Consider the following 25,511-nt stretch of genomic DNA (forward strand, 5'->3'; position numbering starts at 1 on the left):
GGAGAGAGGCCAGAGGAGCTACAGGGCGGTGCTGGTGCAGTTATCATATTTGGCTGAGATTATACAATAAGTCCTTGGTCTCCCTGTTTCAAGCCCAGAGTGCGACTCTGTTTCCAGTGCTACCAAAGTCCCCAGTGGGTGCTGATAAATATTCACTGAGTAAATGAATGCCGGAAGCTTGGAGAGAGAATTTGGCAGGGTTCCCCAGCTCCATCCGGGGAGGCAGCCTGGAAACCTGGCAGGCAGCAGAGGGCCCATCCTTGGATAAGGTAACCCAGTTCCTGGGCTGGCTCTCAGCCTTGCTTTGCCCCCTCATCCCCATCTGTAAAATGGGTGGGCTGGAGAATTAGAGGAAGACAGGGCAAGGACTATAAACATCCTGACTTTATAATTGGAGTGAGGGGCTTCTCTCTGAGCCTCAGTTTCCTCATATTTAAATCAAGAGAAAAAGAACTAGCTCAAAGGTTTCTTTAATTCAATGGATGAATATTTGAGGAACTGCCAGGAAGCAGGTGTAGCTGGAGGGAGGGAGCAAGGGAAAGAGGTGGGAGAAGAAGAGAGAGGGAAGGTGAAGGGGGCAGATCGTGCAGGGCCTTGTGGGCTGCGGGTAGGATTTTGGCTTTTACTCTGAGGAAAGTGGGAGCCAAAGAGGGATCTAGGCAGAGGAGGGACATCACCTGACTCAGGTGTTCCTAGGAGTCCTTGGGGTGTTGTGGGGAAAAGAGACTACGAGGTCGAGGGAAGAGCCGAAAGACCTGGGAGGAGGTGACTGCACTGGTCCAGGCGAACGATGATGAAGACTGGACCCGGTGCAGATAGTGGAAGGGTGAGAAGTGGGTGGATTCTGGATTGGTATAATTTCTCCTCCTCCTCCTTCTCGTTCTTTCTCTGTTAACCACCACCACCCCCAACCAGCCCCAAAGAGTCGCCCAAAGGAAAAAGGGAGAAAGAAAACATCCCGCCCCGGCCTCTGGGACGGTGCAAACCACTCACAGCTGCGGGTAACCAAGGTACCCGCAGCCCTCCACGCTCTGGCGGGTCCCAGGAGGGCGCCAATGAGGCGGCGCTGCCAGGGAACGCTCCCCGCCCCGCGCCCCAGGGACCGCGGCTTGGCCCAGTCACCGGATTTGAAAGGGAGTGCGGGGTCGGCCACGAGCCCGCCTGCGTGCTACAGAGACTCCGGAGACCCTGAGAAGCTCCTCAAAGGTCTCCACCTTCTGCCTCCGATAGGGCAGGAGTGTGCATTGTGGAGCGCCACCTGCATGCAGCAGCCCCGAAGAAGAGGCGGGCCCCCATTTTACAGCAGGGAAAACTGAGGACTCAGCGGCCACAGGGCCCGCAGCGAGTCCGTGACGGATTTAGGGTTCAAATCCCTTTTCATAACAACGGCAAAAACACTAAAAATCACAGCAGCTAAACTTTATTGAGCTGTGTGTTCACAGCACTTGGCATGTATTGTCTCATTTAATTTTGCCAACACCTAAGGGGTGGGTAGGTAAATCCTTCCCGTTTTACAGATGAGGGGCTTTTAGGGCTTGGGGACTCCCCCAAGGCAGGCGGGGATTTGAACACAAGTCTGCTCAGAGCTTGTCTCCAGCCTATGGGGAAGCTCCGGTGCCTTAGAATGACGGACCGTTCCAAGAGGCCTAAAATTGCAAACACAGGCGGGGATGAATTGGTTTTGTTTTTTGAGAGATCCCGGGAGGCCCAAAGGCCTCCACAGCTCCCCGCTTTAACGTGGCTCACTCTTTTCTTCGGGTTCCTGCGCGCTCAAACGGAGCACCCGTGGGCAGAAGGACGATTCAGAAAGAGGAAAAGGCTGGCGAAGAGGACGACGCGCTCTCGGCCGGGGAGGGGGGCGTACGGCAGGCAGGACCCCGCAGCCCCGGGGGCCGCCGGGAGCCGCAGCCCCTCGGCCCCGCCCCCTCCTCGGGCGCCGACCTAGGCGGTCACGTGACCGAGCCAAGCGGCAGCTGGGGCCGGAGGGCGAGGCGCGCGGACACGGCGGCCAGGCCAGGCGGGGCTAGAGCCGAGCAGGCCGGAGAGGGCCGTGCGCCCGGGGCGGGGGGGTCGCGCCGCGCCCGCCCCCTCCCCGCCCCGCGTGGGGCGTACGCACGCTCCTCTCACCGCCCCTCTCTCCGCGCGGGGACCCCTGGCGGACGGCGCGTGGACATGGCCAGCGATGCTTTGCAGGTAGGCGCACCTGCGTCCTCAGCCCCCTGGCGACCAGCGGGCGCCGGGGACCCCCGCCCGCGCGCTGCCGGAGCCCCCGGGATCGGGGCGGCCAGGGCGGGTCCCCCCCTCCCCCGAGCACTGGGCGCCCCCTCCCTGGGCCGGCACCGTGGAGCCAGCACAGTCCCCTTCTCGGCTGGTGGAGGTACGCACAAGGGGGGAGCGGGGAGGTCCTGAAGCACCCCCAAGCTCCGCCCTTCCCCAAGAATTAGAGGGGGCGCGGCGGAGGCTAGAATTCAGGTGTCTGTGGCTGGCTGTGCATCCCGGTGCCTGTCGACCCTGCCACTCGTTCTCCCTCCCAGCGTTCGGTTCCGGGCAGGTGCAGCTCCACCTGAGCAGGTGCCTGGCGCGGTGCCCCGGGAAGGGAGGAGGCCGCCCGGCCCGTTCCTCTCCCCCGCACAACAAAGCTCCACCCGCCCCCACCTCCAGACTGAGCTTTACGATGGTCCCGACGCCACCCAGATTGTCACCTGTTGCCGGAAGTGCCAGAGTCACCTCATTAGGTCGGGGGATGGGGGACCCACACGGCCACCCGGCTGCCAGGTGGAACCTTATCCCAGGTGGGGAGTGTCCATGTCAACAGACTGGGGATTCTCTTATACCTGGAATCCCACCTGGGCATGGGCTGGGTCACCCCACAACATACATACATACACACACACACACACACACACACACACACACACACGCAGAGGCACAGCTGACTGACACCAACCTGCCGCCCAGCCAGGTTCTTCCTGTGCCACCTTGTGGACATCACAGCCCTGGACCCACCTTCCCTATTTGTGGCTAGCAGGGCCAGGGTGACTTCTAACACTTCTTTCGTTCAGTGACCCAAATCTGAGACATGTCCTGTACCTCTGGTGCCCCCATTAGCACCTCATCATCCCTCCGTCGTCCTGTGGTTGCTGTGTAACTGGGTTCTCGTCTCCTTCTGCACCTGCCCCCACATCCCCTTTGTGTCTGTCCCATGACCCCATCCCCCATCCCAGTCCTGCTGATGGCCTGCCAGCCTTGCCGAGGAGCTGGGCGTATCTGGTGTTGCCGATCACACAAGGTCAGACCTTGGGGGCTGGGGAGGGCTGGGGTCTCTGCCTCTACACCTCAGCCCTGGGAGGGCTGTGTAGGAATCCCCTGGCGCATGCATGCGCTTGGCGTGTAGCAAACATGACCTGGACGGAGGCTGTGATTCCTGGAACGAGGCTGGACCTGTGCCCTGGTCCCCTTTCCCATCTCCTTCCTGCTCTCTTCCCCTGTCCTGGTCATTCCTTTCTCGTGGCTGCTTGGGTCTGCTAAACTGTCCCTCTGTCTGTCCCAGTGTGTGCCTGTCCGTTCTGTGTCCAGCAAACGGATGTCCTGTCCAGATTCCGGAAACGCCCAAAGCATTGAAATCTCCGGACATGGGGTCTAGGTCCCTGGCCACTCTGGGAAGAGGGGAATTCTGGAGGATGGACCCTCTGGACCTGGGGTCTCCTGCTTCATGGTGGGAGTTGGGGGAGCAGGGATTCTCCAAGGCCAGGCCAGGCTCCTGATTCATGGGTTCATCGTGCTGGCCCTCAGGTGACCCCTGCCCTAGGTAGGAGTGAGTCACCCAAGAGAGGAGAACCCAGGAGGGCGGGCCTCCCTCCCTCCCTGCTCTGCATATTCTCAGGCCTCAGCTGCTGGAGGAGGTGGGGCTGAGGGAGCCTGCCTGGACTTCCCTCATTTGACCTGGCCCTGCTCCTGGCTGTACCCCTGCTCTGCCTGCTGGGGATAGGGTGAGGCTGGGTGGCAGGTGGGGCCTGGTTGGTAGCAGGTGGTATTAGGTGAGCCTGGGTTTAAATTCCAGAGCTGTCACTTCCTAACAGTGTGTCCTAGGCCCCGTGCCTTTCCCTCTCTGAGCCTTGGTTCTGCCGTCAAAAAAATGTAGCTGGAGGGTTTTCATGGTGGGGAAAGACGTAGACCAGGCCAGCACCTTGCAGGTGGGGCTGCTGTGAAATCCTTCCTGGGTCACGGTCAGCAGCTCAGCGTGTGCATCTGTGTCCTTTAATCCAGGGTTTCTAAGCCTCAGCACTATTGACATTTGGGGCTGAATCATTCTTTGAGATGGAGGCTGTCCTGTGTACTGTAGAATGTTGAGCGGCACCCATGGACTCGACCCAGTAGATGCCAGTAGCACCCCCAGTTGTGACAACCAACCAAAAATGTCTCTGGATATTGCCAAATGCCCCCCAGAAGTGGGGTGGTCGTGGAGGCGATCCCCTCCCCCATGGAGAACTGCTGCTGCCACCTCTCTGAGCCTCAGTTTCCTCACCTGTAAAGTGGGGGAGAATTATAGCAGTTGCTCAGGATAAATGTGAGGGGTCAGGAGGATCATGGGAGTGACGCTTTTGGCCTGAAGTAAATCCCTGGGGGCAGCTGCCCTTGAGGTTGGTCGGGAGCCAACCATGACTTTCTTCATCTCTGAAATGGGTTCTCATGGCGGCGGCAGATAATGTCTGTGGGGCTCTTCATGCCACGCTGACACCTAGCTCAGATTCTGGGCATTCCCGTTTGAAATCCTAGCTCTGCCTTCTGCTGGCTGTAGGACTTTGGGCAAGTTACATCACCGCTCCAGGCCTCCGTTTCCTCATCTTGAAAATAGGGTGATAATAGGGACTTCCCTGGCAGTCCAGTGGTTAAGACTCTGTGCTTCCACTGCAGGGGGGGCATGGGTTTGATCCCTAGTCAGGGAATTAAGATCCGGCATGCCATGCGGCATGGCCAAAGAAAAAAAGAAAGAAAATGGGGTGATGATAGCACCTCCTGGGGTTGCATTAGTTGACCTGGGAGCAGCTTGCAGTAACTGCTACCATACTTGAGCTTTCATAGAGACACTCTCACCGCAACCCTCCAGCTCTGCCTCCTCACAATGTGGGCCTCAAGGAGGTGCCGCTGGGCTGGCCAGGCCCCTTAGGCCTCTAAGCTGTGGTCAGCAGCAGCGAGAGAGCGAGCTGAGAAGAATCCGGAAGCTGGGACAGGCTGCATCTGCAGGAAGGGGGCTGGGCCACCCATATAAGCACTCATGGGTGTTTGCATATAAGTGTGCACAGGGGTAGACGCAGGGGGTGTGCACACACTTGCTAGCCTGCGATGCGTGCACATGCCTATAGGTGTATGAGAGCGTGTGCACACCCAAGCCAGCCCCTGGAGCCTGTATACATGGGGGAGGCTGCTCTTCACGTCCACACTAGTGGGCCTGTGAACGTGTGCACGCTGTGTACGCCTTGGGCATCCTCTTGGGACAGGGAGCAGGGGCCATCCCTGGGGTGCCTCCAGAGAAGCCGGCTCAGGCCTGGAGTGGGGCCTGAGAGGAAGGCCCTCTAGATGCCCCAGAGGCCCAGAGCTGGCCTTTTGCAGGGGTTGCTGGGAGCTAGCAGGAAAGAGGAAGTAGCAGGCGAGAGGCCCTGGCAAGGCTGAGGTTCAGGAAGAGGGCGGGGCCCTCAGCCGGGACCCAGGATGGCGGAGGCCAATCCCCCTTTGGACCGGGAGCTGGAGGTGCGGGCTGGGGTCCTTGTGGGGGGCCAGCAGAAGAGGACCCCAAGTGGCACAGGCCAGAGGCTCTGCCCTCGGTACCTCTCGGTTTTGGACTGAAGGGAGGAGATGAGGTGTTAGACTTGGCGTTTTCTGTTTGAGAGATGAAACTGTTTGGGGCCCTTTGGGCTTCCAGGCTGGGGAGATAGAGGAGGAAAGGGAGAGGCCTCTGCTCTTCAGGGTGCCGGTTGTAGAGGATGAAAGGAGGGGAGATGGGGCCTGTCCCCGGGATCTAGTTTGGGGGGACAGCAGGGGACAGATGAGGCCTTGCCCCGTGTCCTCCTCGTTTGGGATTATAGCAGAGGGAAGGTGAGGCCTGCCCTCAGTACCTCCTGTCCTAGGTTGAGGGCACAGCAGTGAGGAGAAGGGGCCTGGGACCCCAACCTTGTGGTTTGGTGGGGCATCAGAGGCCTGCCCTTGATACTTCCTTGTTTGGGGAGCAGCAGAGGGAAGATGAAACCCGCCCTCAGGACCTCATAATTTGGGGGACAGGGGAGTGGAGATGGGGCCTACCCTTGGGACCTCCTAGGTTAGGGGGGCAGCAGAGGAGAGAAAGGGGTCTGCCCTCAGGATCTTGTCATTTGGGGGGCGACAGAAGGGAGACAAGGCCTGTTCTTGGGACCCCCTAATTTGGGAGGACAATGGAAGGGAGATAGGGCCCGTCCTTGGGGACCCCCTAGCTTGGGGGGCACAGTGGTGGGGTGATGGGATCTGACCTGAAGAATCCCACTGCCTGAGGACAGATGAAGGGAGATTGAACTGTATTTGTGGTCCCCTAGTCTGAGGGGACAGGGAAGGAAGAAGCCCCTGCCCTCGGGACTTTGCGGTTTGGGGATGTCTGAAAGCAGGGACAGGGCCTTGCCTCACCTCCCACTTTTGGTGGCGGGGCGGGGGGGTGCCGATCAGAGGACATAGAGCAGCCCTGTGTCAGGAGTTACAGTCTGGGAGGGGACCAGGCCAGGTCGGCTGAGCACGGCTGAGCACTCTGCACCCCAGAGTCCTCCTGGCCCCCCTGACCCTGCTCCGTCCTCCGCAGAGCGAGCCGCGCAGCTGGTCCCTGCTGGAGCAGCTGGGCCTGGCGGGCGCCGACCTGGCAGCCCCCGGGGTGCAGCAGCAGCTGGAGCTGGAACGGGAGCGGCTGCGGCGAGAGATCCGCAAGGAGCTGAAGCTGAAGGAGGGCGCCGAGAACCTGCGGCGGGCCACCACCGACCTGGGCCGCAACCTCGGCCCCGTGGAGCTGGTGCTGCGCGGCTCCTCGCGCAGACTCGACCTGCTGCACCAGCAGCTGCAGGAGCTGCACGCCCATGTGGTGCTGCCCGACCCCGCGGCTGGCGTGCACGGTAAGCCAGGCTTCCCCGGGGATGCGGGACAGCAGGGGGTTCCACTGCCCAGGGCTCACCCGCTGTGTCCTGGAGCGAGGCCAGCCCATCGCCTCTGACCTCCAGGGAGACACACTGGGTCACAACAGCACCGAGCCTCAAAATACAGGCAGACCAAAGGCCAAAAGCAACACCCAGAGAAAGGTACACACAGTCACACCCACACCTGGACAACACCAAAGGGCTTACACGGGGTCACACGAATATCTAGGCTCACAGAGTCATACCAGCACCCGGACAACCCCCAAGACTCTTTCTAAAATATCTTTAATTTTTATTGATTAAAAAAATTTTCAATTGGGATCAAAAAACATAACAAAATGCGTCATTTTTAAGTGTACAGTTCAGTGGTGTTGAGTAGGTTCACATTATCGTGCAAGGGATGTGCAGAACTTTCTCACCTTGCAACCAAGACAAAGGTGTAACACACGTCACGTCAGTAGCCAGAGACATTCACACACGGCCACCCAGCACCCAGACAACTCCTAAGGGCATACGCACTATCATATGAATACCCAGAGACATTCACACACTGCCACCCAGCACCCAGACAACTCCTAAGGGCATACGCACTATCATATGAATACCCAGAGACATTCACACACGGCCACCCAGCACCCAGACTACTCCTAAGGGCATACGCACTATCATATGAATACCCAGAGACATTCACACACGGTCACCCAGCACCCAGAGAAATGCACGCACAGTCACACCGACACACAGACAATACCGAGAGACTCGCACATGCTCACGCCAACCCCCAGAGATTCACACACACACAGAACTGCCCAACCCCTACAGACGTCCACCGACCTGTCCACAGCCTGAGACCTATACACACAATCGGACAAGGCCTGAAGACTCAGCACCACTTAGCCCAACACCCATATACCACTGAGGTGTGTCAACAGCTAGAGACCAACATTGTCATGTCAACACTCAGAGATACAGTTCAGCCGACCCCCAAAACCTCATCCGGTCACAGCTGCACCCAGAGTGACCTGGACAGTCACACCACTCGCTAGAGACTCACAGAGCCATGCCAGCATCCAGAGACACGCATGTCCGGCTGTACCAGCACCCAGACACGTGGACACAGTTGCACCAGTGCCGGGAGATCAGAAAGCACAGTTGTGCCAATAGTCGGAAGCATATGCCTAGAGTCACCCCCAGCACCCAGAATCTCACACAGTCCTTCTAACACCTCGAATCTCACAGTTACACTAGCACCTGGGGAGACACACACTCGCTCAGTTATGCCAACACCCTGCGGGTCACAGGCCTAACCACCGCCACACCCACGGATGCCCACACAGCTGTGTAAGTAGTTGGGGACTTCCGTATGAAGGTAGATACAGTCACACCAGCACCAAGGACCCAGCGCACACCTGGACACTTGCCTGTGCTCATTCATGCTGGTCCTGCCCCAGTCCTGCAGGGGTTTCCCTACGAGGGCTGGGGTGGTTGGGCCCTCTGGACCCTGGTCCCCAGCTCTTCCTCTCCCTGGCCCTGGGGGTGGATCCTCTCAGCTGGGGCAGAACCACCCGGGCAGATGGAGGTGAGGGCCGTGGTGACTCTGCCCCATCTACCCCCTCCAGATGCCCCCCAGTCCCCCTGTGAAGGTGGCCCAGCCTGCTCAGCCACCAACCTGAGTCGCGTGGCCGGCCTGGAGAAGCAGCTGGCCATCGAGCTGAAGGTGAAGCAGGGGGCGGAAAACATGATCCAGACGTACAGCAACGGCAGCACTAAGGTGGGGGCAGCGCGAGTGCACCCCGCCCTGTGTGCATGTACACCCGCAAGCGAATACAGTCTGGGGGGGGGCAGGGTGGCACCTACATCTGCTCCCTTGGGAGTCTGGGGTCCTCTGGGTTGGGGACAGAGGGGCTGATGGGTGGCTTTGCAGCAGGACTGGGGTGCGGGCAGCTCATGGGGGCATATGGGAAACAGGGTAACTGTGGGTGATGTCAGACAGACACATGGCAGAGACTGTCCCCCCCAAACTCAGTTACCTCCAGAGATGGTCAGGGCAACACGCAGCCTCTCACTGCTGGTGGTCTCTCTCTGACACTTGTACACGCAGATCAACACCTCGGGGCACACACATCATCGTCCTAACATCTAGAGACACAGCCATGGTCACAACAACACCTAGAGACTCACAGACACACATGCACCGTCATAAGGTCTAGAGTCACATCAGTAACAACGCTCATAAGCACGTGGAGGATGACCACCAGAGCAACCTCTCGATACAGAGAGACACACACCATCGTATAACGCCCGGACACACAGCACAGGCCAACACACCGCCTAGACAGACAGACACACACATTATTAAATTCACACTCAGAGACCAGAATTGTCACACAGGCGCTCCCCCAGTTGTACCAGTACTGAGTACACAGTCACAGGTTTGCACCAACACCCAGAGATACACCCACAGCGCAGTCAGACCTACAGCTAGAGACCCAGAGAGCACCCATGCCTGTGTGCACACACAAATGCGAATGTTATGTGGGAGGGCACAAGCCATGCAGAATTTTTTTTTTTTTTTTTACCTTTTATTGATGTGTAACAAATGGACGTAAAGTGCAGAAAACTTAAGTGTACAGACCAATGAATTTTTATCTAGGTACACATCACCCACATCGAAATACAGAACACTTCCTGTCACCCAGAAAGGGTTCCCTCCTGCCCCCTTCAGTCAGTACACAGACTTCTTTGACCACAGGTTAGCAGTGCCTGGTTTTGAAACACAGCACCAGGTAGATGGAAAAATCCACAACCAGTGTCCAGTGCATGTACACAACACGGGGTCCTTGGCTATGCCCAGTCATCGCTGTGCCTTGACCTGCACACACAAACATCAGGACTCCACTTGCTGTAACTGTCTCACATCCAGTCACCCTTGGACTCACCCACGTGGCTACAGTCAAGGCTACACCCACCACGGGGAACACTTACACACGTACGCCATTCTGACAGCTGACACAAACACGGTGCCTGCTGGTGCAAGGCACGGCTCTGAGCCCTCCACACAGGTTAGCTCCTTTAATCCTCAGCCCAGTGTTGGTTGGCGCTGTTAGTACTCCCCTTCCTGCAGATGAGCAAACAGGCCAGAGTAGTCGAGCGGCTTGCCCAAAGTCACACAGCTGTTAGGCGGCAGAGCCAGGATTCGAATGCCACGGGCGACATCTCCCATCAGCACCCAGGAACACACGGAGGCACGTGTTATCACACCCACACATGAATGCTCTGTCACAGGGCCACCCAGGGCCTGCACGATGTGGACAGCAGGACTGGTGGTCAGACCCTCATCTGCCCAGCCTTTCCCTCACGGCCCATCTCTGCCTCCAGGACCGGAAGCTGCTGCTGACGGCCCAGCAGATGCTGCAGGACAGTAAGACCAAGATTGACATCATCCGCATGCAGCTCCGCCGGGCGCTGCAGGCCTGCCAGCTGGAGAGCCAGGCGGCCGCAGACGAGGCCCAAGGTGAGTCCCTTGCCCTGAACAAGCCTCACCTGCATTCCACCCTGGAGAGTTCAGCTCCCAGCCCCACGAGGGGTCCCTCTCTGAGGCAGGGAGGTGGGTGCTGTGACTCACCACGTGACTGGAGCCCATTCCTGACCCTTGCCAGGCCTCAGTTTCCCATTTTGTCCTATTTCAGATTTGCACGTGATCATGTATTGGCAAACTATGGTTCTTGGACCAAATCTGCGACTGCCGCCTTTTTTTTTTTTCAAATAAAATTTTATTGGCACCCAGCCATGCCCATTCATTTACTATCACTTAAGGCTGCTTTTGCACTGCAACAGCAGGGCCAAGGAGTGGCAACAGAGCCCGTGTGGTCCACAAGGCCAAAAATATTTACCCTTTGGCTCTTTACGGAAATAATGTGCGGACCCCTGGACTGGGTGGTTGCCTGGTCACGTTGGCCCCTGTGGGGTAGAACTGTGGGTGTCCACGGTGTGTGTGTGTTCCTTTGTGTGTCTCAGTGTATGAATGCCTGGGGGTGTCTCAACCCCATTGTTAGCCTGAATTTGTCACAGGGTCTTGATGTATTGTGTGCGGAGAAGATTATCTGTGCTACTGATGTGTGTCAGTGTATCAGCTACTGATGTGTGTCAGTGATGCTGACCATGGGGACACAATACATAATAACATCATGGTGCCGCAGCTCCTCCGTAATAATGTCCTGCCCTGTAACTATGGTAGTTTCTGTGTCACCACGAGAGGTAAGTGTCAGCTCTTGGTGGGTGTTAGTGCATTTGGGCTGCTGTACCGCAATACCACAGACTGGGGGTGGGGGCATGTAAGCGACAGACATTTATTTCTCACCGTTCTGGGGGCTGGGAAGTCCAAGATCAAGGCGCCGGCAGATCCAGCGTCTGGTGAGAGCCCTCTTCCAGATTCATAGACAGCTGCTTTCTTACTGCATCCTCACTGGTAGAAGGGGCAAGGGAGCTCTCTGGGGTCCCTTTTATAAGGACAGTGATCCCATGCATGAGGGCTCCGCCCTTATGACCTAATCACCTCCCAGCGGCCCCACCAACTAATACCATCATATTGGCGGTTGGGTTTCAACGTACGAATTTTGCAGGGACACAAACATGCAGTCCATAGCAATAGGGCTTGGAACTCGGGTGACAATGTGTGTGTCTTTGTAGCGGGGAGGTGTCAGCGTGACTGTGTGGTTGTTCGTCTGTACTCTGAATGCCTACGTGGGCTTCTCAGTGACAGTGTGTGATGGTATGATCACGTTCCTGTGCTTTGGGGTGACATTGTAACTTTTGGTGACAGCCTGATTTTGTCCCCATAAGTGTAAAAGCCTTGATGACTGTTTGGGCACATGTGACAGCAGTCCCGGTGGGTGCCACACAGCTGTGGGTGACTGTGACTGTCTGAGTGCCCACGTCTGAGTCTAGATCGTTGTGCAGGACAGCGAGACCATCCTTGGAATCTACAGCCTTGGATAAGGGTGACCGTGGCCTTGTTTCTCTGAGTGACAAGTTTCCTGCACCTGGGTGACAGTGTATCCTTGTGCCTGTCCCTGTGCCATTGGGCCTCTGTGTCTGTGGGTATCAGTGATGCTGCCCTGCCTATGTGACAGTATGGTGGCATTTCTTTACCTGTCCCTATGCCTTATCCGTGTGGCAGTGTGACTGTGTTCCTCTGATTCTCCCTGGGCTGGAGATAGAGCCCTGGGAGTTTTGCCACTCTGTGACTGTGTCCTATAAGGGTATTTATGTTCTGTGACCATTTCCCTCTGCCCTTGTGACTGTGTCCCTTTGCTGGGGGTTGACAAGGCATATATCTATGTAATAGCCTCACCACTGTGACAATGTCCGTATGTGGCAGTGTGATGGCATCTTTGTGAGAGTGTGTTCCTCAGTGTGTGTGTGTGTGTGTTCCAGTGCCTACACTGGTGACAAAGTGATAATGCCACTGTCACCCTGTGAGTGACAGTGTGACGACGTCTGTGTGACACTGTTCCTGTTCTCCCAACTACATGGTATTTCATGGGGTGGGTGGTCACTATGCATTTATCCAGACCCCTGCTGGAGGAAATGAGGTTGTTTCCAATCTTTTGTTCTTAGAAGGAAGGCTGTGAATAACCGTGTAGAGGTGTTTTTTTAAAAAATATTTATTTATTTATTTTTGGCTGCATTGGGTCTTCGTTGCTGCGCACGGGCTTTCTCTAGTTGCGGTGAGCGGGGGCTACTCTCCATTGCGGTGCTCGGGCTTCTCATTGCGGTGGCTCCTCTTTTTGCGGAGCACCTAGGCGCGCGGGCTTTAGTAGTTGTGGCACATGGGCTCAGTAGTTGTGGCTCGTGAGCTCTAGAGTGCAGGCTCAGTAGTTGTGGCGCACGGGCTTAGTTGCTCCGCGGCATGTGGGATCTTCCTGGACCAGGGCTCAAACCCGTGTCCCCTGCATCGGCAGGTGGACTCTCAACCACTGCACCACCAGGGAAGTTCCTGCAGAGGTGTTTTTTATGGGATAAAGTCCCTGAACTGGGATTGCTGAATCAAAGGGTAAATACATTTGTGATTCTGATAGAAATGGCCAAACTGCCTCCATTGGAAAGCCACTTGTATTCCCATTAGCAATGAATGAAAGTTACTCTTTTTTTTTAAGTGTCCCTGTGTCTGTGTGACTATATCCTATCCAGTTGCCATGGTATCCCTGCGACAGTCCCTGGGGATGGAGTGGGACCCTGGCAATGTATCTGTCCCTAAGACTTTGTTAATGGTGTGCCTGTATATATGACTGTCCCCGGGTGACAGCTTAACTACATCCCTGGGACTGTCCATGTGGGTGTGAGAGCGTCTGGATAAAAGAGGGACAGCATCTGGGTGGAAGTGTGGCCGTCTGCCTGTGGGTGACAGTGTGACTGTGTCACCATGACCCCTCACCTTGGGAGAAAGTGATGCATATTGACGGCCGTCTGTGGCCAGCGCTTGTTCCTGCAGATGGCTGCGTGTCTGGGACCGGGCTGGTTGGACCTGGGCCCAGGCTAGCCTCACTGCCTCGTGCCCTACACCCACAGGGAGTCCGGACCTGGGGGCCATGGAGCTGCGCATCGAGGAGCTGCGGCACCACTTCCGAGTCGAGCACGCGGTGGCGGAGGGCGCCAAGAACGTGCTGCGCCTGCTCAGCGCTGCCAAAGCCCCAGACCGCAAGGCTGTCAGCGAGGTGAGGGACGCGGTGTCGACCCAGAGGGGTGGGGCTTCAGCGATGGGTGGGACCTCATTTTCAGGGAGCCCAGGGGTAGGACCCAAATGGCTGAGGGCTTGGGCTTCCAGGGAGGAGCTCCAGGTAGGACTTAGCCAGTCTGGGGGCGGGGCCTGGGTCTGCACTTGGGGAGGGGCGTGCTGGATCCCGCCCCCAGCCCGGCCAGGCTCCTCCCACCGCAGGCGCAGGAGAAGCTGACCGAGTCCAACCAGAAGCTGGGGTTGCTTCGGGAGGCGCTGGAGCGGCGGCTCGGGGAGCTGCCCGCTGACCACCCGAAGGGGCGGCTGCTGCGCGAGGAGCTTGCTGCGGCCTCGTCCTCAGCCTTCAGTGCCCGCCTGGCCGGGCCCTTCCCCGCCATGCATTATAGCACCCTGTGCAAGCCCGCGCCGCTCACAGGTGGGTCCCGACGTCCCCCACCCAATCCGGACCCTACCTCCCGCAGCTCTGGACTCCTGACCCCTCTGAGTCCCCCAGCCCCGAGACCCCCAACCGGGATCTCCACTCTCCCCAACCCTGGACTCCCATCCCACTGTTCCCTCCCTTCTCCATTCACCCCAGCCCTCTGGACCTGGGCCCCATTTCCCATGCCAGACAGCCGTATGCACCTGGACTTCCCACCCCGCCTTGCCCTCTGAGGGACTCTTGTCCCCATCCCCATCCTCACTTTCGCCACCCCTCCCCAAATGGCCCTGCCTTTTTTCTCCAGCCAGAGTCCCCCAGCCCAGTCTCACAGTCCCTTGCTCTCAGAACCCTCAGCCCTGAACCTCTGTCCCCCAACGCCCAGGCTAGCCAGCTCCTCCCTCCTTAGATCCCTCAGCCACTACCTCCCCAGACTAGCCCTACCATAGACCCCAGCCCCAGTGTCAGACCTCAGATCAGCCCGCCGAATCTAAGCCCGGACTCCTAGTCCTACCTGGCTCACCACCGCCTGGACCTTCAGCCTACACCCTGAACCTCTCTTCTGTCACTAAACCCCAGCATCCAGACCCCCTCCCCAGATTGACCCACCCCTCCCCTTGTCCCATGTTTTTCACTTCCGAACACAGCCATCCCTGCATCAGACCCCCTGCCTCACCCTGACAGTCCTTCACCACCTCCCACTTGCATGTTGGCCACTTCTGCACATGCCCACTTTACCTGCAGGCCCTTCCCCTCGTCCTGCCCCAGATGTGACCCCCCCCTCCCCCGTCATGAGCCTGCTCCTCTCTCAGGGACCCTGGAGGTGCGTGTAGTGGGCTGCAGAGACCTTCCAGAGACCATCCCTTGGAACCCCTCACCTTCAGTGGGGGTGCCTGGGACCCCTGAGAGCCGCACCCCCTTCCTGAGCCGCCCAGCCCGGGGCCTTTACAGCCGAAGTGGAAGCCTCAGTGGCCGGAGCAGTCTCAAAGCGGAATCCGAGAACACCAGTGAGTGGGCATTGAGGGTCTGGAGGGATGAGATGGGGTGGGGGGTCCTGGATTTCCCACATTTGTAACATTCTCAAAAATTAGTACATCACACCCGTTAGGATGGATACCGCAAAACAAAACAAAACAAACACAGCTGTTAAGGAGGATGTGGAGAAATTGGAACCCTTCTGCTCTGTTGGTGGAAATGTAAAATGGTGCAGCCACTGAGGAAAACAGAATGGCAGGTCCTCAGATGATTAAACAGGGAATTACAATATGATCCAGCAATCCCGCTTCTGAGTAAATATACAAAAGAGTTGAAAGCAGGGTCTCGAAGATATATTGGTATACCCATGTTCATAGCAGCATTATTCACAATGGTCAAAGGTAGAAGCAACCCAGTGTCTGTTGACGGATGGATGGGTAAACAAAATGTGGTCCATCCATGCAATGGAATATTTCTCTGCCTTGAAAAGGAAGGACATTCTGAAACATACTGCAACATGGATGAACTTGAGGACGTTACGCTAAGTGAAATAAGCCAGTTATAAAAAGACAAGTAGTACATGATTCCACTTATATGATCCAGAGTGGTCAGATTCATAGAGATGATGGTTGAGGGTGAGGGGGGAATGCAGAGTTATTGTTTAGTGGGGACAGAGTTTCAGTCTGGGAAGATGAAAAGAGTTCTGGAGATGGATGGTGGCGATGGTTACACAACAGTGTGGACGTACTTGATACCACTGAGCTGTACGCTTAAAAAGGATTATGACGGTAAATTTTATGTTACGTGAATTTTACCACAGTGTGAAAAAAGCTAATACGTACATGTTTAAAAGTATGAATAAAAGAAGAATCACAATAGAGTAACCATCTGTGTTGCCACCACCCAGGTCAAGAAGTAGAATTCTCTGAGCCCCCTCATGCCCCATCCTCAATTCCAGCCCCTTCCTCTGTCCTAGAGGTGGCTACTCTCCTGACTCTCACGGTTATCATTTCCTTGTTTTGCTTTGTAGTTTTAGCACCCATGTACCATCTCGAAACAATGTAGTTTAATTTGCCTGTGTTTGAACTTCATATATGTGGAATCATACAGAATGTATGTTATGGTAATGGCTTCTTTCAGTCAACATTGTTTGGGAGACTCATCCCTATCGTCGCATGACACTGTAGTTCATTCATTTTGCCACGTCATGAGGCATGTCAGATTGCTGTCTTTTTTTAGGTAAAAAATAGTTGAATTCAGCCATTTCATGGTTTAGCTAAAGAGACTATATTACAATTTATATATTAATTCCTGGACAGTGAGCTGTTTCTAATTTAGGGCTGTTATATAAGCAGTATATTTATGCATCTCCCGATGTATACGTGCCTGCATTTTTCGAGGGTAAATACTTAGGAATATATTGCCGGAACTTGCATACAGCATAAAAGTGAATTTGGATCCCCGCCTCACACCTCGTGCAAAAACCAACTGGAGATGGATTAAAGGCCTTAATGTGACAGGCAGAACTGTAAAACTTTGTCAGATAGCGCAGCAGAATGTTGTGGGGGGAGGAGAAGACGTCTTTAATAAGATGCAAGAGATTACCCTCGGCCTGCAAGCATCTCCTGACAGCCTACCCCAACCCCTGTTCCAGGTGAGGTGAGCACTGTGCTCAAACTGGATAACACAGTGGTGGGGCAGACGTCCTGGAAGCCGTGTGGTCCCCACGCCTGGGACCAGAGCTTCACCCTGGAGCTGGAGAGGGTGAGTTGGGTTAGGGGATGACAGGGCTTGGAGGAGGAGGAGTTTGAGGCCTCGGGCGCCCCAAATGACGGCCCTCTTTCTGTCCCTTGAGGCACGGGAGCTGGAGTTGGCTGTGTTCTGGCGGGACCAGCGGGGCCTGTGTGCCCTCAAATTCCTGAAGTTGGAGGATTTCTTGGACAACGAGAGGCATGAAGTACAGCTGGACATGGAACCTCAGGGCTGCCTGGTGGCTGAGGTACAGCCTGACCCCGACCCTGAAAAAATGCTTTGGCATCTCCTGCTCTGGAAGGGGAAGATGTGTTTTCCACTGGTCTCTGAATCTCGATAGAAGAGTACATATAATTAGTCACATCAATGCATGACTTAAGCTGGGATTGGTTTTGTTCTGAAACAAGATATTAAAAAAAGAAAAACAACAACAACAAAATTTTGTCAAGCTAGAAAAGAAAAGCAAACCCTAGCAACATATTACGGAGATTGCCACCAGAGCCACAGCTGAGCAGAGAGATTCCTTCCACAGTGATGTCAGGGTTAGGGTCCAAATCAGGGTAGCCCACCCTTGGCACTATGGACATTTGGGCTGGATCATTCTTGGTTGCAGGGGCCGTCCTGTGCACTGCAGGGTGCCGAGCAACACCCCCTGCCTCCCCCCACAGGATGCCAGTAGCAACCCCCCCGCTCCAAGTTGTGACAACCAAAAATGTCTCCAGACACGGCCAGGGTCCCCTGATGAAGAGCCCGTAGTCTAAATGACATTCCTAGCTGACCCCTTGTAGTACGGCTGGGCCCTGTTCGCAGTGCTGTACTGGCATTGACTCGTTAGTCCTCACAATAACCCAGTGCAAACAGGACCATTATTAGTCACATCTGATAGAGGAGGAAATGAGCCACAGAGAAAGTCACTGGTGCCCTCATTTAACCAGAATCATCCTCAAAAATTCTTCAAATTTGCCCCTAACATATACATGTGTCCTGTTTTTTTGTCTATACGTATATGTGTGTGTGTGTGTATGTGTGTGTCTCCCCATGTCCTTAAACCCAGGAGGAAATGTGTTTGTTTTTTTCTTTTTTGCTACTTGCTTAGATTTTTAAATACCGCTTCTCTTTGCAAGAAGATCAGACCATGTGAAAGAGATCAGAAATGAAAGAGAAACAGTTCACAATGCACAGTATAAAATACAGCTGTATAATGAACTCTGTTTTCGGGAGTGGGATAAATACCAAGTGAGTCACTGGGTTCAAGTGAGTTTAAAGATTAACCTGAAAGAAGCTTTTCCTTGGTTGCCAGAGACCAAATACATATTACTCTAAGTTTTCACTAAAAAGTGCTTTCAAAATTAAAAAAAACATTAGTAAATTTTCACTAATTCCCAACACGTAGTTTTTTCTTGAAAAAGTATCTAGAAAAATTCTGAAAATATTCAAGGGCTGTTTTACTATCCAGGTGGAAATTCTTATGTGATCTCATAATCGAGGACTCCTGAAGGAAAGGAGCAGAGAAGGGCAGACTTCAGATGGTAGGGCCACGAAACTATTCTTCTATTAGGAAGACTGTCCAAAACCCAAGTGGACGATAGAGGTGGGTGGCCCGGGGGACAAGTTCTGAGGCAGTCCTTCTTGCCTTCAAGGTTTACTTATAACATTCTATTTTGTTCTCCCCGAAGCGCCAGCCTGTAGGACTTTCTGCAGTTCTGTTGTCAGTGAGCCTACAATCGTTGAGTTCCGTTGTAGGTAGAAATGTTCCATATCTGTGTCATCCAATACAGTAGCTGCTAGTCCGTTGAAGTGTGGCTAGTGTGACTGGGGGAACTGACGTTTTCATTTTACTTAATTGAAATAGCCACATGTGGCTAGAGGGGACCAGATTGGACACCCATAAAGCCACACAGTTCTGTGACTCCGGCACCTTCTAGAAGATGCGTTGGAGTCGGGAGAATTCAACTCGGCCAGTGGTTTCCCCACGTGGGTGGGCGCCAGCATCACCTGGAGGGCTTGTTGAAACACAGACTTCGGGGCTCCAGCGCCGGGGTTTCTGATTCGGTGGGTCCAGGTTGGGGTGGCGGTGCTGAGAATCTGCACTTCCAGCAGGTTCCCAGGTGATGCTGATGCTGCTGGTCTGGGACCACACTCGGGCGGTCGGGACACCAGGTGAAGTGTAGGACCTGTTTGCTGGAGTTGTATGCGCATCTCGTTGGACCAGACCCACTCCCCACCCCTGGAGGAGGGCCTGCTTGCCTCCTTCTTGCCTTTCCAAGGTAGCACTTCAGGAGGTGGTCCCGTCGAAGGACGGATTGACTTTATGACCCCTTAATACGATGCCTAGTACTCTGTGGTTGGACGCAATGCCACAGCGATCAGAACCCCCGAGACATATGGGCGTGCACAGCTATGATCCTAAGGGCTTCCCCACCAAGCTGCCTGGAGGTGGGCGAGGGTCCTCACGCGAGCCCCTCCCTCAGGTCACCTTCCGCAACCCTGTCATTGAGAGGATACCGCGGCTCCGACGGCAGAAGAAGATCTTCTCCAAGCAGCAAGGTGAGGGGATGGGCTGGGGCAGGGGAGAGACCAGGGGTCCCGGGAGTGTCACAGAGGGTGACACCCGCCCCTGTCTCCCCAGGGAAGGCATTTCAGCGCGCTAGGCAGATGAACATCGACGTCGCCACCTGGGTGCGGCTGCTTCGCAGGCTCATCCCCAATGCCACTGCCACAGGCACCTTCAGCCCTGGGGCTTCTCCAGGACCCGAGGCTCGGTCCACAGGGTAAGGAGGGAGGGCCCCGGAGTTCCGGCTGCCTCTGGTTGCTTCCCGGAATGCTAGGTCTTAGATGCACCCTCTTCCCTTTGCCGCAGCGACATATCTGTGGAGAAGCTGAACCTCGGGGTTGACTTGGACAGCTCACCCCAGAAGAGCCCTCTGGGTCCTCCTTCCAGCCCATCAAGTCTGGTGAGCTTCCCCCTTGGCCTGGGCAGTGTTAGGGGACCTCCACTGCCACTCAAGGCCCAGAGATCGCCAGGAACTTCCCTGGTCACACAGCACACCTCTGCCAGAACCGGGGTCCTGTTCTCTATCCCGGATAAAAACATGAGCTTGGGAGCCAGGCTACCTGGGTCCCGTCCCTGCTCTGCTGCCTCCTAGCTGTGTGACTCACGCCAAGCAGCTTCACCTCTCTGTGTTCAGTACACTGCCCTGTAAAATGATCACACTTAAAACTCACGTCGATGACAGAAGTCCAGTTAGTGGTTTTCTCTGGGTGGGGGTTTATTGATAGGAGGGGGGACACGAGAGCCTGGCAAAGATGATAAAAATGTTCTGCATCTTGATCTAGGTCGGAGGTCAGCACACTTTTTCTGGAAAGGGCCATATAGGCAGTATTTTCAGCTTTGTGGGCCAGAAGGTCACAGTGATGACTAGTCAATGCTGCTCTCGTAGAAAGCAGCCACACCTGATACAGGCAGACGTGAAGGGGTGTTGCTGTGCGCCAGGAAGCCTTACTGAACGTCTGTCACTTTCATGGATCGTGAACTATTAGTCTTCTTTTGATTTTTTTCCCCCAACCCTTTAGAAACGTAAAAATCCTTCTTAGTTTACAGACTGTACAAAGCATGGAGTTTACCGACCCTTGGGCTAGGCGACGGGCATCTGGGTAGATAACGTACGTAAGAGGTCTTTCCATTGCCCGCCTCACCGAGTGCACTTTATACCTCGTTTTCTAAAACAATGGAAACAATAATATATGCTTCGTGGCATCAAATTAAAACGAGATGCCTCATTAAATTAGATGAGTTTGTCAAAAAAAAATACAAAAGTTGAATAACATTGAACGCTGGGGAGGATGCAGGAAAAGCGTGAGAATCACTGCATCTCCTTCGGACGGCACAGCTGGCTGAGTTAAAAAGATGGGCATTACCTTGACCTAGAAGTTCCAGTCCAGGACATCTATGATGGACATTCACACACGGCCACCAAAATGCTTGAATGGTATAAAATACATCTAGAAAGGTACCCACGAAATCATGAACAGCAGCTGGCTCTGGGGAGGGCAGCTGGGGCAGGAGAGGACTGTGTTTCCTACCGTACACCTGTTTGTGCTGATTGAATCTTTAGAACTGTCTCTATAGGGGAGAATGATGGACCAGTAGGTAATTTTTCCTACTTAAATTATTAATTTTGATTCTTCTCAAAGTTATGTATGCTTATGATGTAAAGAATTAGGTCACTCCATGGTATTCCCTAATACCAGTAAAGGGAATAAGTAGATAAATGATAAAATACAGCATAGAATGTGCTGGGAAGAAAAATAAAGCAGAGCAAGGGGACAGGGAGCGTTGGAGCTTCTGTTAGTTAGTTAATATGGCGGTCAGCTGGCCACCTTCAAAGGTGACGTTTGAATAAAGGCCTGAAGCAGGTGAGGGAGGAACAGTGCAGGTGCTGGGAAAAGAGAGTTCCTGGTGGAGAGAACAGCCCCATGCAAAGGTCCTGGGGTGGAAACACGCCTGGTGTGTTCAGGGCACAGTGAATGGAACAGTGTGGCTGAAGGGGGATGGAGTGAGGAGGGGTGGGGGAGGAGAGGTGAGGTCACATTGGTGACAAGAGCCTTGGTGGCTCTTGTGGTTATGGGTTATTGTACTCTGACCTCCTCTGTCTGCCACAGACGTCTCTGATCCAGGAAACTACCACCACTCCTGAGCTGCCTTCAGAGACCCAGGAGACCCCAGGCCCCACCCTGTGCAGGTGACACCCCTCCCCTGGCCACCACCCACCACCCCTGCCCACTGTCCCTTCCCCACCAGCCTCCTCTTTCCACAGCCCTCTGAGGAAGTCACCCCTGACCCTCGAGGATTTCCAGTTCCTGGCGGTGCTGGGCCGGGGTCACTTTGGGAAGGTGAGGCGGGGGGCAAGGAGTTGGGGGTCTGGGGGGTCCAGACCTCCAGGTCCTTGGACTGGCCACTAAGGCCACCCCTGCCCACTGTGGTTCCAGGTGCTGCTCTCCGAATTCCGGCCCAGCGGGGAGCTGTTTGCCATCAAGGCTTTGAAGAAAGGGGACATTGTGGCCCGAGACGAGGTGGAGAGGTGGGGACCCTGCTCAGGCCCTCTGAGAACTTTGGTCTTCTGGGAAATGGGAGACAGAGCAGTCCCCTCCTTGGAGCTGCTGTGAGAGTGATTCGTAACAGTCACTTGTACTTATTAAGCTAGTATTGGGGTGGCCAAAAAGTTCGTTCGGGGTTTCCTGTATTACAGGAAACCCCGAACGAACTTTTTGGCCACCCCAATACTTCCAATAATAACGACTCCTAGAAAGCACCCACCGTGTGCTTTACATGTAGTAACGAATTCCTCACAACGGCTCTAAGAGGCAAGGACTGTTATTGTCCCCATTCTGCTGATGGCACAGAGAGTTTGAGCAAATTGCCCAAAGGTCACGTAGGCAGTAGGCAGCAGGTCTGGGATTTGAACTTAGGGACTCGAGTTCTGAAGCCTGTGCTGTTAATGGTGCCATTGTACTGGGGTCAGGACCCTGAGTTCAGATCCTCCCTCTGCTGCAGATGTGCTTAGAAACCGTAGGGAGTTCGTTTCACCCTTCTGAACCTCAGGCTCCCCTTCTAGAAAAGGGGAGTACTAATGCCTTTCTTGCAGGGTCGCCGGGTGGAATGAATGAGAGGATGACTCTAGAGCATTCTGCACAGTGCCCTGCCCCCTGTAGATACCTGAGATTGTCCCCAATCTTCTTGACATCCTTTTATTAACCAGGAACCCAATTTAGGCTTAAGCAAATACAGGAATTCAGTGCTCTGCATCAGAAAAGTCCAGGGGTGGCCTACCTCCAGGCATGGCTGTACACAGGTGCTCAGTTGATATCTCTCCCTTCTGCTTTTGTCCGTGTGGGCTGTGCTTGCAGTCCCCTCACAGGGACAGAGGTGCCCCCCACCCTAGCAGTTTTAAGGCTCATCTGCAAACTTTAGCTCTTCTTCCTTAATAATTCCAGCAGAAACCCTGAGATTGAGCCCCATTGGCCTGGCTTGCCCTTTTGTGGGCCAGTTCCTGGCCAGGGAGATGGGGTGCTCCAAAGGGAAAGAACAGTCCCTCTGGTGGTTTCCCAAAGGGAAGTTACTGGGACTGTTACTAGGACAATGGATGGATTCTGGGTGCCTGGTTAGCACGTTCAGAAGCATGAAGCAACTTGCCCAAGTGTGCACAGCCATGCAAGGCCCTTGACAAACAGCTGATGACTGAGGACTCTAGGGGGTGGGCGAGTCGGTGGTAGGGAGCTGCTGTGGTCTTTGACCCCTGCCCCACCCCCATCCCACCCAGCCTGATGTGTGAGAAGCGGATCTTGGCGGCTGTGACCAGCGCGGGACACCCCTTTCTGGTGAACCTGTTTGGCTGTTTCCAGACACCAGAGCACGTGTGCTTCGTGATGGAGTACTCGGCCGGCGGGGACCTGATGCTGCACATCCACAGTGATGTGTTCTCGGAGCCCCGTGCCGTGTGAGCCTAGTCCCCCACCCCACACCTCCACCCACAGGCCCTGCCTCCCCCAGCTCCTGGAGTTATGGGGTAATGGGGGGCTTTTGAGGATGTGGGAGCCTTATGTGACCCTCTGCCTTTCCTGGAAGCCCAGCTCCCTCACACCGGCCTCTCTCTGCAGCTTCTATTCGGCCTGTGTGGTGCTGGGGCTGCAGTTTCTCCACGAACACAAGATCGTCTACAGGTGTGTGTGTATGTGTGTGCGCGCATATGCCCGTGCATGCATGCTCTGCCCACAGGGGGACGCTGAGGCTTCAGGCAGGACCCAGATTCCCACTCATCCCTCTTTACATCTTCCCGTCCCCTCCCCCACAGGGACCTGAAGTTGGACAATTTGCTCCTGGACACCGAGGGCTATGTCAAGATTGCAGACTTTGGCCTCTGCAAGGAGGGTGATGAGCGGGGGGGACTGGGATCTGAGGGGCTGGCCTCTGGGGTTTAGACAGAGAGGGGAGGGAGTGGAGTCCCCAGCCTTACCTGGGTTATCCCCTACCCTGGTCCTGGGATGGGGCTGGCTGTCTGGACCACCCCGTGCTGGGCTGGGCTAGAGCTGTGACCACCCCCATAACCTCACATGGCCCTGCTGCCCCCAGGGATGGGCTATGGGGACCGGACCAGCACTTTCTGCGGGACCCCGGAGTTCCTGGCACCTGAGGTGCTGACGGACACATCGTACACTCGGGCGGTGGACTGGTGGGGGCTGGGCGTGCTGCTGTATGAGATGCTGGTCGGTGAGGTGAGGCCCCAGGCCGCTCCGCCCTGCCTGTCCCCGGTAACCTGGATATGCCCGGTGGGGGAGAGGGGGGTCGGAATTGGCCTCCACTATGTGCTGTCTGATTGAGGACAGGCGGCTTTGCCTCCCTAGCCTCGGTTTCTGCATCTGTAAATTGGGGTACTTACCCTCCCACGTGAGCCTTGTAAAAGTGCCACGGGAGCCCAGGGTGGAGCTGGGTGTGGTGTGGCCAGAGGGGCCTAATTCACCCTGGCTCTTCCTGTCCCCAGTCCCCGTTCCCAGGGGACGACGAGGAGGAGGTATTCGACAGCATCGTCAACGATGAGGTTCGCTACCCCCGCTTCCTGTCAGCTGAAGCCATTGGCATCATGCGCAGGGTGAGGACCCCCCCCCCAACTTAGGGTGGGCCAGGGGAGTGGCTCTGGGACTAGGAAGAGGAACACTGACACAGAACTCCCTCCCCCCAGCTGCTGCGGAGGAATCCAGAGCGGAGGCTGGGATCCAGCGAGAGGGATGCAGAGGATGTGAAAAAACAGCCTTTCTTCAGGGTGAAGTCCCCCACTCCCAGGACCCAGCCATCCCCCCCACCCAAGACCTAGTGGCTTCACCTCCAACACTGTCACCTCCCCTTGACACCTGCCTGCCTTTCCTTCCCCCTCCCTTACCCTCACTGGCCCTCCTACACCCACATCCACTCCAGGCTGGCCTGCGGGGTGGCGGGGCGGGGGGGGGGGAGCGCTGCCCTGTGTATGAGCCCAGGCCTCTCCCCCCACTCATACGGTGATCCTTCCTGAGCCCCCAGGCCCGCCACTTTCCCTCCCTCTATCTTGTGACTCCCTGTGTTGATCCCCACAGATCCAAGGCCAGACAGGGTGCAAGGAGCAAAGCCTCCCCGCGCTCTGCTCTGAGCCTCCCCTGCTGACCTCTCCCCTCTCTGCCCTGCAGACACTGGGTTGGGATGCCCTGCTGGCCCGGCGCCTGCCGCCGCCTTTCGTACCCACGCTGGCGGGCCGCACTGATGTCAGCAACTTCGACGAGGAATTCACAGGGGAGGCCCCCACGCTGAGCCCACCCCGCGACGCTCGGCCCCTCACGGCCACAGAGCAGGCAGCCTTCCGGGACTTCGACTTTGTGGCCGGGGGCTGCTAGCCCCCTCCCCCACTTCTGCCCCCCACCGAGCTGTCAGTTTTTAAAAAGGCCTTTGGGATTTGCTCTA

General features: G+C 55.6%; 1 protein-coding gene across 3 annotated transcripts; it reads left to right on the top strand.

The window, feature by feature from the left end:
• Positions 1-238: 238 nt before the first annotated feature.
• On the top strand, positions 239-25,511 carry PKN1 (protein kinase N1). 3 transcript variants are annotated; one of them, XM_079918156.1, is made up of 23 exons: positions 239-269; positions 916-2,193; positions 6,821-7,124; positions 8,765-8,916; positions 10,524-10,659; positions 13,716-13,861; positions 14,083-14,296; positions 15,112-15,306; positions 16,929-17,038; positions 17,130-17,273; positions 19,498-19,573; positions 19,656-19,797; positions 19,887-19,980; positions 21,689-21,768; positions 21,844-21,919; positions 22,016-22,107; positions 23,347-23,523; positions 23,684-23,746; positions 23,878-23,954; positions 24,156-24,298; positions 24,565-24,672; positions 24,763-24,843; positions 25,241-25,511. In XM_079918156.1, the coding sequence occupies exons 2-23, from the start codon at positions 2,173-2,175 to the stop codon at positions 25,442-25,444; spliced, it is 2,835 nt and encodes a 944-aa protein (XP_079774282.1). In that variant the 5' UTR covers positions 239-269; positions 916-2,172; the 3' UTR covers positions 25,445-25,511. The 3 variants fall into 3 exon arrangements, with proteins under 3 accessions (XP_079774282.1, XP_079774281.1, XP_079774280.1); XM_079918155.1 differs by lacking the exon at positions 239-269 and having other exon boundaries at positions 657-2,193; XM_079918154.1 differs by lacking the exons at positions 239-269; positions 916-2,193 and adding an exon at positions 5,573-5,748.

This window comes from Stenella coeruleoalba (genome assembly GCF_951394435.1).
Source record: "Stenella coeruleoalba genome assembly, chromosome: 3".
In the NCBI taxonomy this organism is placed as follows: Eukaryota; Metazoa; Chordata; class Mammalia; order Artiodactyla; family Delphinidae; genus Stenella; species Stenella coeruleoalba.